General features: G+C 32.6%; 1 protein-coding gene across 1 annotated transcript; it reads right to left on the bottom strand.

Annotated features, from left to right (window-relative positions):
* Window positions 1-136: 136 nt before the first annotated feature.
* LOC148611769 (protein mesh-like) lies at window positions 137-10,792 on the bottom strand. Its single transcript, XM_088592653.1, is given in 15 exon segments — window positions 137-1,250; window positions 1,947-2,192; window positions 2,880-3,005; window positions 3,729-3,878; window positions 4,289-4,438; window positions 4,826-4,963; window positions 5,175-5,458; window positions 6,007-6,267; window positions 7,231-7,376; window positions 7,639-7,784; window positions 8,037-8,294; window positions 8,631-8,793; window positions 9,479-9,613; window positions 9,855-10,151; window positions 10,503-10,792. Coding segments are annotated over 15 exon segments (3,573 nt in total). The 5' UTR covers window positions 10,719-10,792; the 3' UTR covers window positions 137-393.
* Between the last annotated feature and the right edge of the window lie 3,063 nt (window positions 10,793-13,855).

The following is a 13,855-nucleotide window of genomic DNA, read 5'->3' as shown; positions in this document are numbered from 1 at the left end:
TTTTTCAAACAGCCTTAAGACACATATATATAATTGCAGTGATTTTTCAGTTATTTTTGTACTAAAGGTTCTGAAAATGCTGCGGCAATGCATAAATGGATTTATTTAAATGCTTGTGTTAATGATAACTTACAAGTGATAAAAATAAATATCTGGTTACTTATGAATTCAATTCATTTCAACTTATTTAATTACACAATCACAAATACATATCGACATTATTGACATAATACAAACAATGAAAATTAACTGATGCACCAAATCACAATATTACTTGATTAAACAAAATAAGACTTATAAGTCGGTCATGCAACTTAAACAAATATAAACCAAAGATACATACTGGCTCTTTTTTAACAAACCGTCTTGCAACTTTATTATAGTCCTGTAAATTTAAGACGTCATCCTGTTTCTTCCATCGCCATACGAATTTGAATTTTTGTATTGGTAAGGTTTAGACTGAGTATCCATCAAATTGACCCAGTCTGGTCGACAAAGCGGCCTTTTAATGTGAATACTAGAAATTCCGCCCGAATCATTTGATTCGGATATAGCTTCGAGATCACTGGATTGGCGTTTAATGGTTCCGTGTCCTTTACGTCTCTGCATTCTTGACATGGTTACAAGGACTACGACGACAATAACTATCACACCAATCACGAGAACAGTTCCACTAACGGTGATTGTTACAGTGGATAATAAGTTCTGATTTGAGGACTTTTCAGCGGAAGAAACTCCGGCAGTTGTTGTCTGCATTGTTCCTGAAGCAGATTTTGTATTGGTTGTCGGTGTTGTTGTCGTCTGTTTCGTCTTCGCATCAGTTTTTAATGTGGTAGAACTTTGATTTGTCTTTGATGGAGTATTTGTTGAAGTTTTTGACTCTTTTGTGGACGATACGGTCAAAGGAGTGGGTGACTTTGTAGACGATTGTGTATTGGTTAAAGTTGTTGTCGGTGTAATAAAATCCGTTGGCGTTAAAGTCTGTGATGTAGAAGTAGACTTGGTCGTCGTTTTATGGGCTGTTGAGAATTTCGTTGTTGGTATTGTGCCGTCCGACTTGTCTGTTTGTTGTGTGGTTATTATTGTAGATGGTGGTGATGAGTTATTTGTTGTTAAAGTTGTTGCTACTGATGACGAGGTCGAAGACACATTACTCAGCGTAATTGTCGATGGTCTTGTGGTTGATTCTAAGGTTGTAATAGATGTGTTCATCGTTGAAGTATAATTCATTGATGAATTTGTAGTGCTATCTACAACATAAAACTTATTAAAACTTCTATTGCTTTACAATGAAATACGGTAGAAAATCAGACTTGTGGGTTTTTCTCAAAAACTAAAGATGTTCATTTATTAGTAATATGTAAGTACAAATAACTGTCCCCTCCCACAAAGTGACAGAGGAACATGATTGTGGTAGGTGTCCGTCCATAAGATTTTGTAATTGTAACACCTCTTAAACCGTTTGCCGGATTGTTTTGATATTTTGTAAGGTGTATTGTTATGAAGTGGATGAAATACTGACTTTAAAGTGGATGACATACTAACGTTTTGTTTCTGTTATTTTTTGTTAGAACTATGGAAATGTTTTCAGCATGTCTAACAATACAAAAATCTAGTAGATGCAACTCCTCAGAAATCGCTAAATGAAGTGAATTTAGTTTGATGTATAGTCATAAAGTGTATAGATATGAATACTACACTGACATTTAGTTTCAGGAAATTTTGTTGTAGTTATAGTACGAATATGTTGTGGACGCAACTCCTCTGAACCTTACACTATAATGTTTAAATCTAAACCATGTACTTCTAAATTTTAGCTTTGTTTTATCCTTTCTATTTTATTAATACGCGTTGTTTATTATAGTTGTATATTATCTTAATCTGTCACGACAGGAAATATATGGCTATGCATTGCTCTTATGTTTTTACTTCAAGTAATTACTTACCGTAGTTTTCAAGAATATCAGCGACATATGAAAAGCTTTGGGACGTTTCTGCAGACATGATTGCAAAGCTACGGTCTCCAGTGACCATAAAATCAAACTGACAATTTTTGTTGTCTCCACATATATCTATGGCATCATCAGTAACATTCGGATCTTGAAACAAAGGTTCAAAGTTTGGATCTTGGTACGAAGAGAATGACCGGCCACCTTCGTAAGTAAACAGTGATTCGCTTTCCACAATTCTCCCTGCAATGTAAATTGATAAGTATGATAGATTCAACCATTAACGTCAGTGAACTTAATCTTATTTAAAAGGAGAATATCCTCAAGTTGTGTTGACATTTAGTTATTTGGTATATTGCTTTTCCATAGTTACTTGTCCCGTGCCTCCCCTTTTCAGGTTTGTCGCTTATCTAATTCTTATTTACTATTAGATTTAGTAATTAGTTATATAATGGAAATTTTCCTCACAGATTTCTCAGCTTTTATTTAGGGAATGCCTTGATATTGCATTCCCTAATGACTCTATACCTCCAATTTCCAGGATCGTCGCTTTCCTAATACCTGTTAATCGTAGATGGTTAGGTTGGTGTATCCTTAGCACGACGTAACTTGTGACATCTTGTTTATATTGAAGCAAGCATAAGTGATTGGGTCTCTTTTGGAAGCATATTTTATTTTGTATACAATAACACTGATTTGGTACACACTCTACAATTCAAGTAATCCAAAACTAAATTACGTTTTAATTTGAAATCAAATCTAAATTCATACTGCATTCGATAGGAAATGAAGTCATAAAGACTTCACAGCAGTTTACGCTAGTTTATAAACTGCTTCGCAATTCATACTGCGTGAACTGTCCTTAAGTCGATATATAACAATTAGTAAAGATTAAAAAAAATTCTTAAGTAGGAAAATTGTATGTATTACATGTTGAACCAAACTCGTGGTGGACACTTGATGTAGAAGCATTTCCATCAACAATTAGGTCTTCCTTAGTCCTGAAATCGTTCGTACTATTTCCATCGTTGTCCCCAAACAAACCACTCATATTACCTAAAACGAAATTACTTTTTAAATATAGAATAAAGTAACAAATCAATGTAATTGTCATGCAATGCACTAAAACAGATCATTTCCGCATCATTTACTTTATCCACTGCATTATACTTTATGAAATTGAATGAGATCATCCAAGTTGAACTGATTTGATAGGATCCCTTTGTGATTCGTGTTGGGAAGCTGCATTATTGTTGGTAGACTATCACCGGATTATATTCACTTCCAATTTAAGGTAGCCACTGACGGAGCACGCCATGCTTAATTTTCAGGAGCACCTAATGTAACTCCTGTTTGTTTAGGGTTTTGTTACTTATTTTGTTTTGTTTTTGTTTTTTTGTTTTTTTGTTTTTTTTTTTGGGGGGGAGGGTTATATTGCTATTTGTTTCTTTTTTTCCTTATCTAAAGTTTTTATATGCTATCTATTTCATTCGTTCCGCCACATTGTATGTATAGATCATCTTTGTTTTCTGTTTCCACATTCGGGTCCATATACTTGGAATTTGACGTATTTGAATTGTCCCATTTTGAACGTTTCGGTATTTTATTACTGATATCACTGTATGCTGACTTGCAACACAGCATGGTCTATGATAAGTAGGAATCATCATACTTAAAATGTTTACATTGAATATTATTAAAATCGTTCAAGACTTCGTTTGTTACCATACTTAACGTATTGGTATATTTTGTGTTCTGAAGAAAGTGCTTAGTGCTTACTTTGTTTGGTTTGTGACGATGAAAAGATTAACAAATTCAATACGGTTCTGTTGGTTGTCGTTCCACTGGTTACCTTTATTGATATGCCCTCCTCAGGAAAACGTAGTTCTACTGTATGAGGATTATCGGAGGTCTTCTCTATCGATGCTCCTATAACAAACTACTTGTTATTCGTACTGTTCATTTTCATCAGGACAACGATAGCAATGATGATTAAATTGAAATGGAAAGTGTGTCAAAGATAAATATTATTTAGACTTATACTATCTTTTTTACAATAATAACCATGTAAAAATAACACTGGAAGGTTTTTTTTCTTTTAAAAAATGGTCTAAAAATTAATATCTTAATTAAGTCTTATTTTTTATGTTGTCTGCAAAAGCCATCGTTGACATTTTTTTCCTACCATCATATTGCCGTCTTGATAAAAGTTACCTGAGTGCAGTCATCAGATCCTTTTCAAATTTCAAGAAATAAACAAAAAGCATGTAAAATAATATAATAATACAATTCAATAAAAGCAACCAGCAGAAAGAACTACAATTTTAGATCAACGTTACCATCGACATGTAGTGCGTCAATTATAGACCAATCTATCTCATCATTTGTCCCGTTGACTATCACATCTATACCACGTATACTGTTCCCTCTAACTTCGATTGGTTCCGACTCTGGACATGGTCTAGCAACAAACGATGTAACAGAACTGGCTAAAAATGAGAAAAAAATGATGAAATGCCATAACTATGGCAGTAATGAAAAATGTTTTTCTCTATTTCACCATAAGACGTGTAATGCGACAATTCATTTGCGAAATATTTGCTTTACAGATTATTTCATACAATTTCAAGATTGAAAGGTTTCGCGAGAGTAGATTGACCATGACCATTACATAAAACACGATATTTTATTTGTTTAAAGTATTCGGTCAAAATACGACTGAATCAAAAAAAGATTAAGATAAAAGACCAAAGCGAGAACAAAAAAGGAAAGTATTTTACTGCATACAATATCGTTATATAGTGAGAATTTTTTTCATGTGAATATCAGAAATTCTATCTATCAAGAGCTGAGGGAATTTTTTAAATGAACATTACCTAATAAATCTCCTACTTGTTCCATTCTCAGTTGTAGGGTAAAGTTGCCACTTGAAATTGCCGTAAATTCGCCAACAGGATTAAAAGTGTATCTTTGTCCATCGAATGTCACGAAGTGAGGATCACCAGACACACCAGCTATAATGTAATAATATTAGATTTATGTGGTAGTTATTTATGAAATTCGTAGCTTCAGAAAAAAAACATCGAAGTGATCGAAAAGGTCTACATTTAATTTTTTTTTAATGAAATAAAACAACTTAAGAAATGCATTTCTCACATTGTGTGAAAAGAACTGAATAGTCAAAAACTTCCAGTTCTAGACATAAGCTACGAAACATCAGCATACCTGGACGCGGTGGAACGTAGTTCAGACACGTGGTTGGTGGCCGCCTTTCAAAAAAAGATAAACAACGCTGACGAGACTCATTGCTTTCATCAGAATTTTAAAAACAACAATGTTGGTAAGGAACAATGTCATGGTAGAAGTTTGACAGATAAGGTATATTTTCGCCTTTGTCGCCTGCCTAATGAAACCGGTTTGCAAAACCACATCCATGTAGGAAAAATCCATTTGGATTCATCAACACTCCGTTATCGTTGTAACAGCATTGACTGTCGTATCCTAGGAATCTACGAATACTGAAAAAGCTAAAACAACTCTGTGTTTCATATGATTCTGGTTATGAGCAACTGATATTGATATACAGTTTGGAATCTGTTGAGATCAAGTATGTTGCCTTGAAAAATGTTCGAATAATAAAGAACATTCCTTTTAAATGAAAGCTGAAAATGATGTTGCACTAAATCTGAACGATGTTCCTTTAAGTACATTGCCATTATCATGAAAATAGCGCTGAACAAATTAACTTACAAGGGACTTACTGCTACAAACAAAGTACTAATATTTATATAATGTAATATAAACATCCCGGACCCACGAAAAAAATGGGACCATGGACCAGCTGCGGATCTTTTACTCTTTTAGATACACCCACTGACCTACTAGACTAAACAAAAAATTTCGGCACATTTCGATGTCGACACAACAAAAACATTGACTTTATCATTATTTGAATTGTCTTTCTCTTGAACTGTGGGTCGCGTCTTTCGAAAATATGTTAAGGGAACAGAGATCTTCAATTGCCATTTTAACACTGTACAACCTAAAACAAGCTTACGATGGTGCATTCAGTTTGAAACATAACAGGGCGTGCGGTTGGAAACTACATCTTTGTTGTCCATCGTTGTTTCTGCACATAGGATCTATAGTATATCTTGAAATATCAATGTTTGCCACTTCAAGCGTGCATGGACATGGGGCGACATCTGATGAAGAGATATCGAGATAAAAGTCGTCTTTCTCCCTCCATTCACTACAAACTGATCGACTGTGTTGTTTGTTTATATTTACAGTAAAGACGTCAGACCAGAAGTAAGGACTGAAATTGACAAATAAGGTAATTGTATTTTCTATTCATCAGTACGTTATTTTCATTTTTATTGCCATAATAGATCTAATATGGCTAAATATGTGAAAATTTAAAAAGTTCTAAATAATATACTAAGTACAATAAAGTTTATCATATTTAATAACTGTAGCAAGAAGAAATGCGTACATTAGACACAGATACCTCTGCCTTCTTCTTTTCTCAAAGGAACATTAGCCAAGGGCTGTATGTGGAAGTGAATTACTGCACAATACACTAGTTTATATTTGTGCATCAGAGCAAATTTCAAAGATTTCCAAAGAAATTTTATTGATCAAATCACATGTGACTGTGAAGAATTGCAAATATTTTTACAAAATAAATACATCAATTAACGAGTTAATGTGCGAAAACCTTACCCTCTGTAATGCACATTCCTATGATTTTACGTTTTGCTCTACAGATGTTTTTTTCATGAAATAATACTAGATTCAGTTATTACCTTCATCTCATCTTACTTAAAGACATTGAGATTAACGATAGTACAGACACGCTAAATTCTTACTCAACTTCTCAAAATTGGCAAAAGATGTATTGCTGGCTACATTTTATATTGTGCATAATATCATTTTACTGATTACTGTATTAAAAGTGTTATGTTGCGCAATATGATGAGGCACAACCTGTTAATCAGTTTAATTTAACCACTTTGTAGTATCCTTACAGTGGCTCTAGTTTATTAAGCTTTTTTTAAGCTTTTATGCCTTTCTTATCATTGATACCAATACGCCAAATTCCAAGAAACAGCTCAGCGACTTACACATTTTTTAGACAAGCATATGTTTATATATGTCCCTTTAATAATTCTTCTGTACTCCCTCATTAAACCAATTCTTAATAGCAATTTGCATAACGCACTTATGACGGATTGCTGAGATCTCAATAACATCATGTGAATAGTATTAATTAACCTACCCTCCATCCATTGATGATATTTTAATGAGACCAGCTTTACCAGTGAAGTTCAGATTGAAGGTATGATTTCCCGACTCCACGTTCAAGGCACCATGATTAGCAATTCTTGAATGGTAGCTCACAGCAACTTGATTGCCATTGCTTTCCTACAAAGAAAAATGTATCAAGAAAAATAAAATATATCAAATCAAGCAGTTTGAGATATTTCTTGCAGATTTTAAGCCTATGAATGATTTACTACAGTTTTCATGTACAAAATATTTTTTTTGCGTTTGTTGTTATTGTTTTATAACGAATTAATTTGTTATGAATTCCAATTCAATATTACAAAAATATTTTCTAACAATAAATTTATCAGTAAGATGGACTTGCTCTATGTTTATTTTTGAAAGCAATATATAGTATTACCTGAATTTGGTACATTTCCAAGCTTAAAGATGCATTTCTTATAAATGTTTGCAAATTATTTGGATTCCAGCTAACAGAGACATCAGTCAGATGATTCCAAATCATTGGGGCTCGTTTGAGTAAATGTTTTGTCAAACCATGATTTACTGTGATCAAAATATTAAATAGAAGATATATTATTGAACAATTGATAAATAATTTCCTCATATATGTTTTTGCCTCACCGATTTTCAGTTGTTATAAATTTCGGTGACGAGTGTTCATTTTATTTCATTCCGCCCATGTTTTAACTTCAGTTTGATTGTCTTCTGGTTTTTAAGAGAAATAAAACAATACATATTTAATATATAAAATTAATGTTAGCAATCGAAAACTTGTTCAAACATTTAAGTACTCACCGAATGAAATGGAACCAACGAACGACAACTCTGTATCGTTTTGTCTAATTATGTTGAGTGTGACTATATCTTTCCCTGTTCTATACACGAGTGGTGAAATGCAGGAGACACTTTGCTTAGTAAACAATATACATGGAACACATTTTCCGTCAGCCAGATACAACATTATATTTTTCGCATGATCAAAACAAGGACCAGAAATTATAAGTCTTGTTCCACCAAGCATTGTCACCTCTCTTGGGGTTATGGTAAGAGTACCTAAACGGAAATATTTCAAAGGTTATCAGCTTTCTTCCAGTCTGTATGTAACATTTTGTGTATATTGTTTAAATGTAGTAATTAGATCACTGTTTCTATATAAATATTTTTAATTTTAGCATTTTGAATTAATTTGTTTTGCCGTCATCCTCATATTAAATCACACTTCAATATTGAACAGCTTTTTTCTATTGTTTTTTTCTATTTTTTTTTCAAGTAAATTATATGAAATGACAATTTAAATTGCGAAACGAAATATACATGTTCATTTGTCCTCTTATGTATGATTAAAAAAAATGGAAACATATCAACCTTTATAATCTATTGAAAAATTACCTTCAACGTTACACCCTCCTCCCTTTATTGTTGTTGAGTCTACACGAAAAATAAATTTTCCATCTTTATCAATGTTTGACATTCGCGTAACATTAATGATTTCTGGGGTTCTCGATGCTTCTAATGCATAAAAATTTATTCCATCCCCTGCATCGAAACCAACCTGAAATATGTTTCATACATTTTTTATTAAATTTTGTTTTGTTTGTTTTCTTTGTCAAACGATTTTAGTTAATGGCGTGAAAATCTGAAAAAAGTTTAGATTGATTTTTTTTGTTACCCTAAATTTGATTTCCACATTCGCTCACAATTCTTAAATTCTAAACGTTATGTTCGAAATATTATTCTATGTCTAAGGCATCGATATCGATGTAAACCAGTCCAGAGATAATCTTCAAATGATAATCACAGTGATGGATAATGACAGGTTTTCCCAGATAAACGTAGACATTTAGTCATGAGACGGTAATAAAATGTCACGTATAATTGTAAAAATCAATAAGGCAAACTCTGGTCCAAATTTCGGATTTACGGTTATTGTCTTGACAAGTAGAAATAGAAGGAGCGATTTCATCACATAATACTTGAAATTGGGTAAAAAGGGTTGTTTCGGGAATGGAAAGTAGAATGGATATTGATCAAATCAGAAGACTTCTTACTTCAATTTTCATCACAAAATATATAATTTAATATACCTGAGGCAAACTAGTTTTCATGATTTAACATGATTTTCTGCTGTAGATTTCATATTGCAACCATGCTCCTTTGAATGAATACCGATATTCAATATGCATCAAAACACATATCTTAATAAATATTAATATTTCTATCATTATTTTATTCCAAACCTGAGCAGGAGTACCACCAAGTCCCCAAAAATCTCCACCGCTAGCTGTTCCTGTTGTCCATTCTATCTTGTTATACATATATGTAGTAAAAGAATGACGACCATTTGTTATCAAGAGGCATTGGAAAGTACATCTCTACAATTTTAAATAATTTCATTTAGTCTTTTTTATATAAAGATACATGTAAAGGAAAATTGCTTGAGCTGATGTCAATAGCAATAAGCATGTATAATGTAGGGTTAATTATACAATACATGAATTAAAATTAGGAACGGCTATTTAGTTATTGAAATTTTATTTCGAACCCATAAATTTATTTCTATACACTCAATAAATTAATTCATTTTGCAAACTTAATCATCAGATTGTAACCTACTTTAGTTCGCTGGGTTGAATTTATAGCTCCATAAAAAGTTACATTATCCCAAGTTGCAATAAATATTCACGTGGCTTGGAAATTGTAATATTCAGGAAACAACTCATGGATCTCATATGATGCTTTTTGTAAAAGTGATTTGTTAGTTGACTCCCTGTACCAAATGTTTCCACCATTGTTTGTGTCAATGTCTGTCCAGTAAGGTGCTATTATTCGACGTTTAGAGACAAGTGGAAATTCGCTTGGAGTGAAGGTGCGCATCGTCCCAAGGAAAGAAATGACTCCATTTGTGTTAACCTATGATATATTAAATATGAATGACAATGATGAAGCCAACACATTAAAAGACAAGACAGACAATCATTCAAAAATGAAATAGCTGTAAATGTATGGTGTGGGCATAGTAGTTTTGGAATAGACTTTTGATATTTGTCTTGAGGTTAGATCAACTCAATATAAATAATTTTATTGTGACAAGTCAAACTATGTCTCATCTGCCACTTTATAGTGTAATGGTCAATACTATTATTAGTCAAACAAATTATCATCTAAACTGTCTAAAATAGACAGAATATTTTGAACCCCACTGTTTTTAGTACTGAAACTGACACAAACTTTTATGAAAAAAATTTACAACAAAGTACTTACAATTAAAGTATCATGCTGGTGGTTGAAAAACGGAAAAAGACTACTGACAGGAATAGGGGAAGTTGATCCATCATCATTGATCGGCGCTAATACATCACCTTGTTCAATTCCATATGGAAAGAACTCATCCAGTGAAATACTACTCACAAAACTTAGGAGATAAAAGGCACACACATGATAAAAGCATATTGCTTGAACACTAGCTAGGAGCTTCATCTCGAATATGGGATTGATTTGGGAATAGTCAAAGCGAATGTTCCTTAAATATGTTTTGCAGTGTCTTCCTTGTAAGTTATGATTGGGCGAGAGAGACTACCTTTAAACTTTACTACACTTCAAATTTTGTTTCATAAATGTTTACCTGACATTGCCAATCCTACAGGGTTAACTGGGAATATTTTATTTCATGGCCATTGTTCATAGTTGCATATTGATTTCGTTTTCTGTCTTTTCAGAATGTTGATTTATTGGTTTGTGGTATCATTTTAGCACTGTTTGTTACTGATTTTATAACGCGTTCGTATTGTTCAATATTTGTACAAAAGGTAAGCACTATTTGAGCTTTCTTTTTCAACAGAATAAATAATTGACATTACTTAGATAAATACACATGTAATAATATTTTTTATATGAAGCTTTCCCATTTTAACTTCATATTTATTGAAGTTAAGAGAAAGAATACTTCTGACAAGCTGTTTTGAGAAAGATGAGGGTAAAAAATGTGAGCAACCACACAAAAAGATATCATACAACACTTTAACTTTAAGATATCTTTGCAATGGCAATAGTCTTCATTTAAGGACACCTATATTTATTATCAAACTTTTTCATTAATCTTAATAAAGATTTTTCGACTGACTTAGTAGGAGTTGCCCCTAAATGATATGAACATGTGAAACATAAGTTGGATAATTGCCCGTGCAGTAACCTGACATTCATCTTCTGTCAGGAACAACTGTATATGACGCTTAACCTTGCAGTAAAGCTACATTTAAATCAGTTGAGCGGTTTCTGGTGATTAAAATAGATTAAAAAGCTAAATGGAAGATGGAAAGAATAACTTTTTATATATCCGTAGACACATATTGGTATTAATTTCGCGCTAGAATTCTAACAAATAGGATCCTGGAAAAGGGTTATGTGGCTACAAGATTGAAGTCATCATTACAGAAGATTTATGGTCGTCAACATGAACTTGTTGATTGTAATAATATATCCATCTCTGCGCCATGAAAACTGATTTATTCAGCGTGTCATTGTTTACTTTCCTCTTTCGTCTACCCCGGACTTGACTTTTTATGAACAAATCGGCGGATGTTTCTAGAAAAGCAGAGGACGCTTACCCTACCGATGCAACTGGTCATGCTCCCAGTTTTTATTGGAGTCCGAATTGTTCATTTGCTTTTGTTACTTTGTATGTTTGATTTTAGTTACTTCATGTTCTTTGTTATGTATGTCTGTTTTCCATGTCTGGTCTTTGTCCCTGGATTACATTCTTTTGATTACCACTATAACTTTGGTTCCCTTGATTATTCTTTCAGTTGTATCATGTAAGGCACTTCATGATTCTTAGGTGTGAAGCACAAATGTTTCTCTACAAGAAAATTGTGTTGGATGTTTTGTTTGTTTGCTTTAGTTTTCGTTTTCTTTCTTGTTCTGTTCTAAACAAATCCTTTTATTATCATTGTTTTGTTTATATTAGGACCAATTAAATTCTCATTAGGGAATAAAGTCTGTGAAAAAAAACAGCTACAGGCAGTCATATGGTATTCAATGATCTTTGAGCAACCCATACTAAAGACTGGGAACATGAGCCAGGTATACTCGTAGGGAAATGACCTCTTGTTTTCTAGAAACAACCAGCGAGTTGCTCATAAAACGTTAAGTACGGAGTAGACGGAAGAAGAACTAAGACACGAAAAACGAATCGTCCACATATATGGATACACCATATTGCTCAAATAGTTCATGGTGACGACCATACAACTTTTGTAGTGATGACTTCAATCTTGTAGTAACTTAACCCTGCCTATTTTTAGAACTTTAGCACGGTACAAAAAGTAGGCGACGTTTAGATACGTAAACATTAACTGAAACATGACTTTGATCGGACAAAAACAAAAAACAAAAAGGAAGACCATAAAACGTAAAATCGTCCGATTCATTGTGTATTATATTGACAAAGTGTTTATAAACCATTTGAAATATTTGTATGTACCAATGAAAGTTGGAATACTCAATTGAATTTAAAATACATGTCATGATAGTATAAACATATTCAATATATTACAAACGTTGAAAACATGTTTAAATTACCACTGCGCAGAAGGAGACATTTTTACGGCTAAGGTTACACGGTTACACCAAAGAAAATCGACATATCAAGAGTGAGAAAACATATTAGAGAACTTGATCTTCAAACAAAAGCATCCAAAATGACATTTTAATGGACCTCCATCTTGAATGTACATCTATGGACACTATTGCTGAGTTGAATATTTGAATGTCTAAGCATGCAACGGAGTTAGCGATGTTTAATGTCCGAGTTCAATTTTAGACGTTCTTATATATTGAAGTAAATATTTTTATGAACCGTGACACGCTAAGTTTTTAATTTTTCTATTCTCAAATTCCTATTTTCAACATTACATTGAAGGGTTATTTTTAGTCTGTATCTTCATATTTATCTTTTTTTTATACTCAGGGAGTAAATGGTACAGTTTTTTCACTGAACACAAAAAAGACGATACTTAAATGGAAAAAGATGATGATGATGATGATGATGATGATCAATCGAAGAAATGTACCTGCAGTCTTTCTTCATCATGGCGCGGTGCAAATTTCGAAAAAAATAACATTTGTTTTATTTCATTTCCTTTTTGTGTTGTTTGGTTTTCTTATTTTTTGTTGTGGTTTTTAGTAATATGAAGCCAGTTGGGCCATCAATTCTAAAAGGGACAAAATCATAACTTTGTCAATACGAATGCAAATTTGGTAGTTTGATTTTGTTTGTTCCCCTTTTGAATTTATTAGTACTTAAGGGTACATATCTTAATTTAGAATAATTTTGCAAGTTATGGGTCCCTGAAATTCAAAATATCTTTAATTTGTTTAATATATAAGAACATAGGATGACATATAAAAAATATGGTAAAAAGAATTTATTCTACATGGAATTTTGTACAACCAGGGCAATATCAATTTTGGGTAGGTTTGATAAAGAATAATTATTTTGGAAACATTTCAAGAGCTGTACAACCTTGTATTCCTCATACAAAACTGCATGTTTTATATCTTACCATAGTACAATTTAAAACTTGTTAACTCCTCTTTTAACATTACCGTTCTGAAAC

This window comes from Perna viridis, chromosome 7, assembly GCF_037379345.1.
Source record: "Perna viridis isolate PV_CMFRI_1.1 ecotype Kerala chromosome 7, ASM3737934v1, whole genome shotgun sequence".
Lineage (NCBI taxonomy): Eukaryota > Metazoa > Mollusca > Bivalvia > Mytilida > Mytilidae > Perna > Perna viridis.
This window is presented reverse-complemented; position numbering and strand designations above follow the sequence as displayed.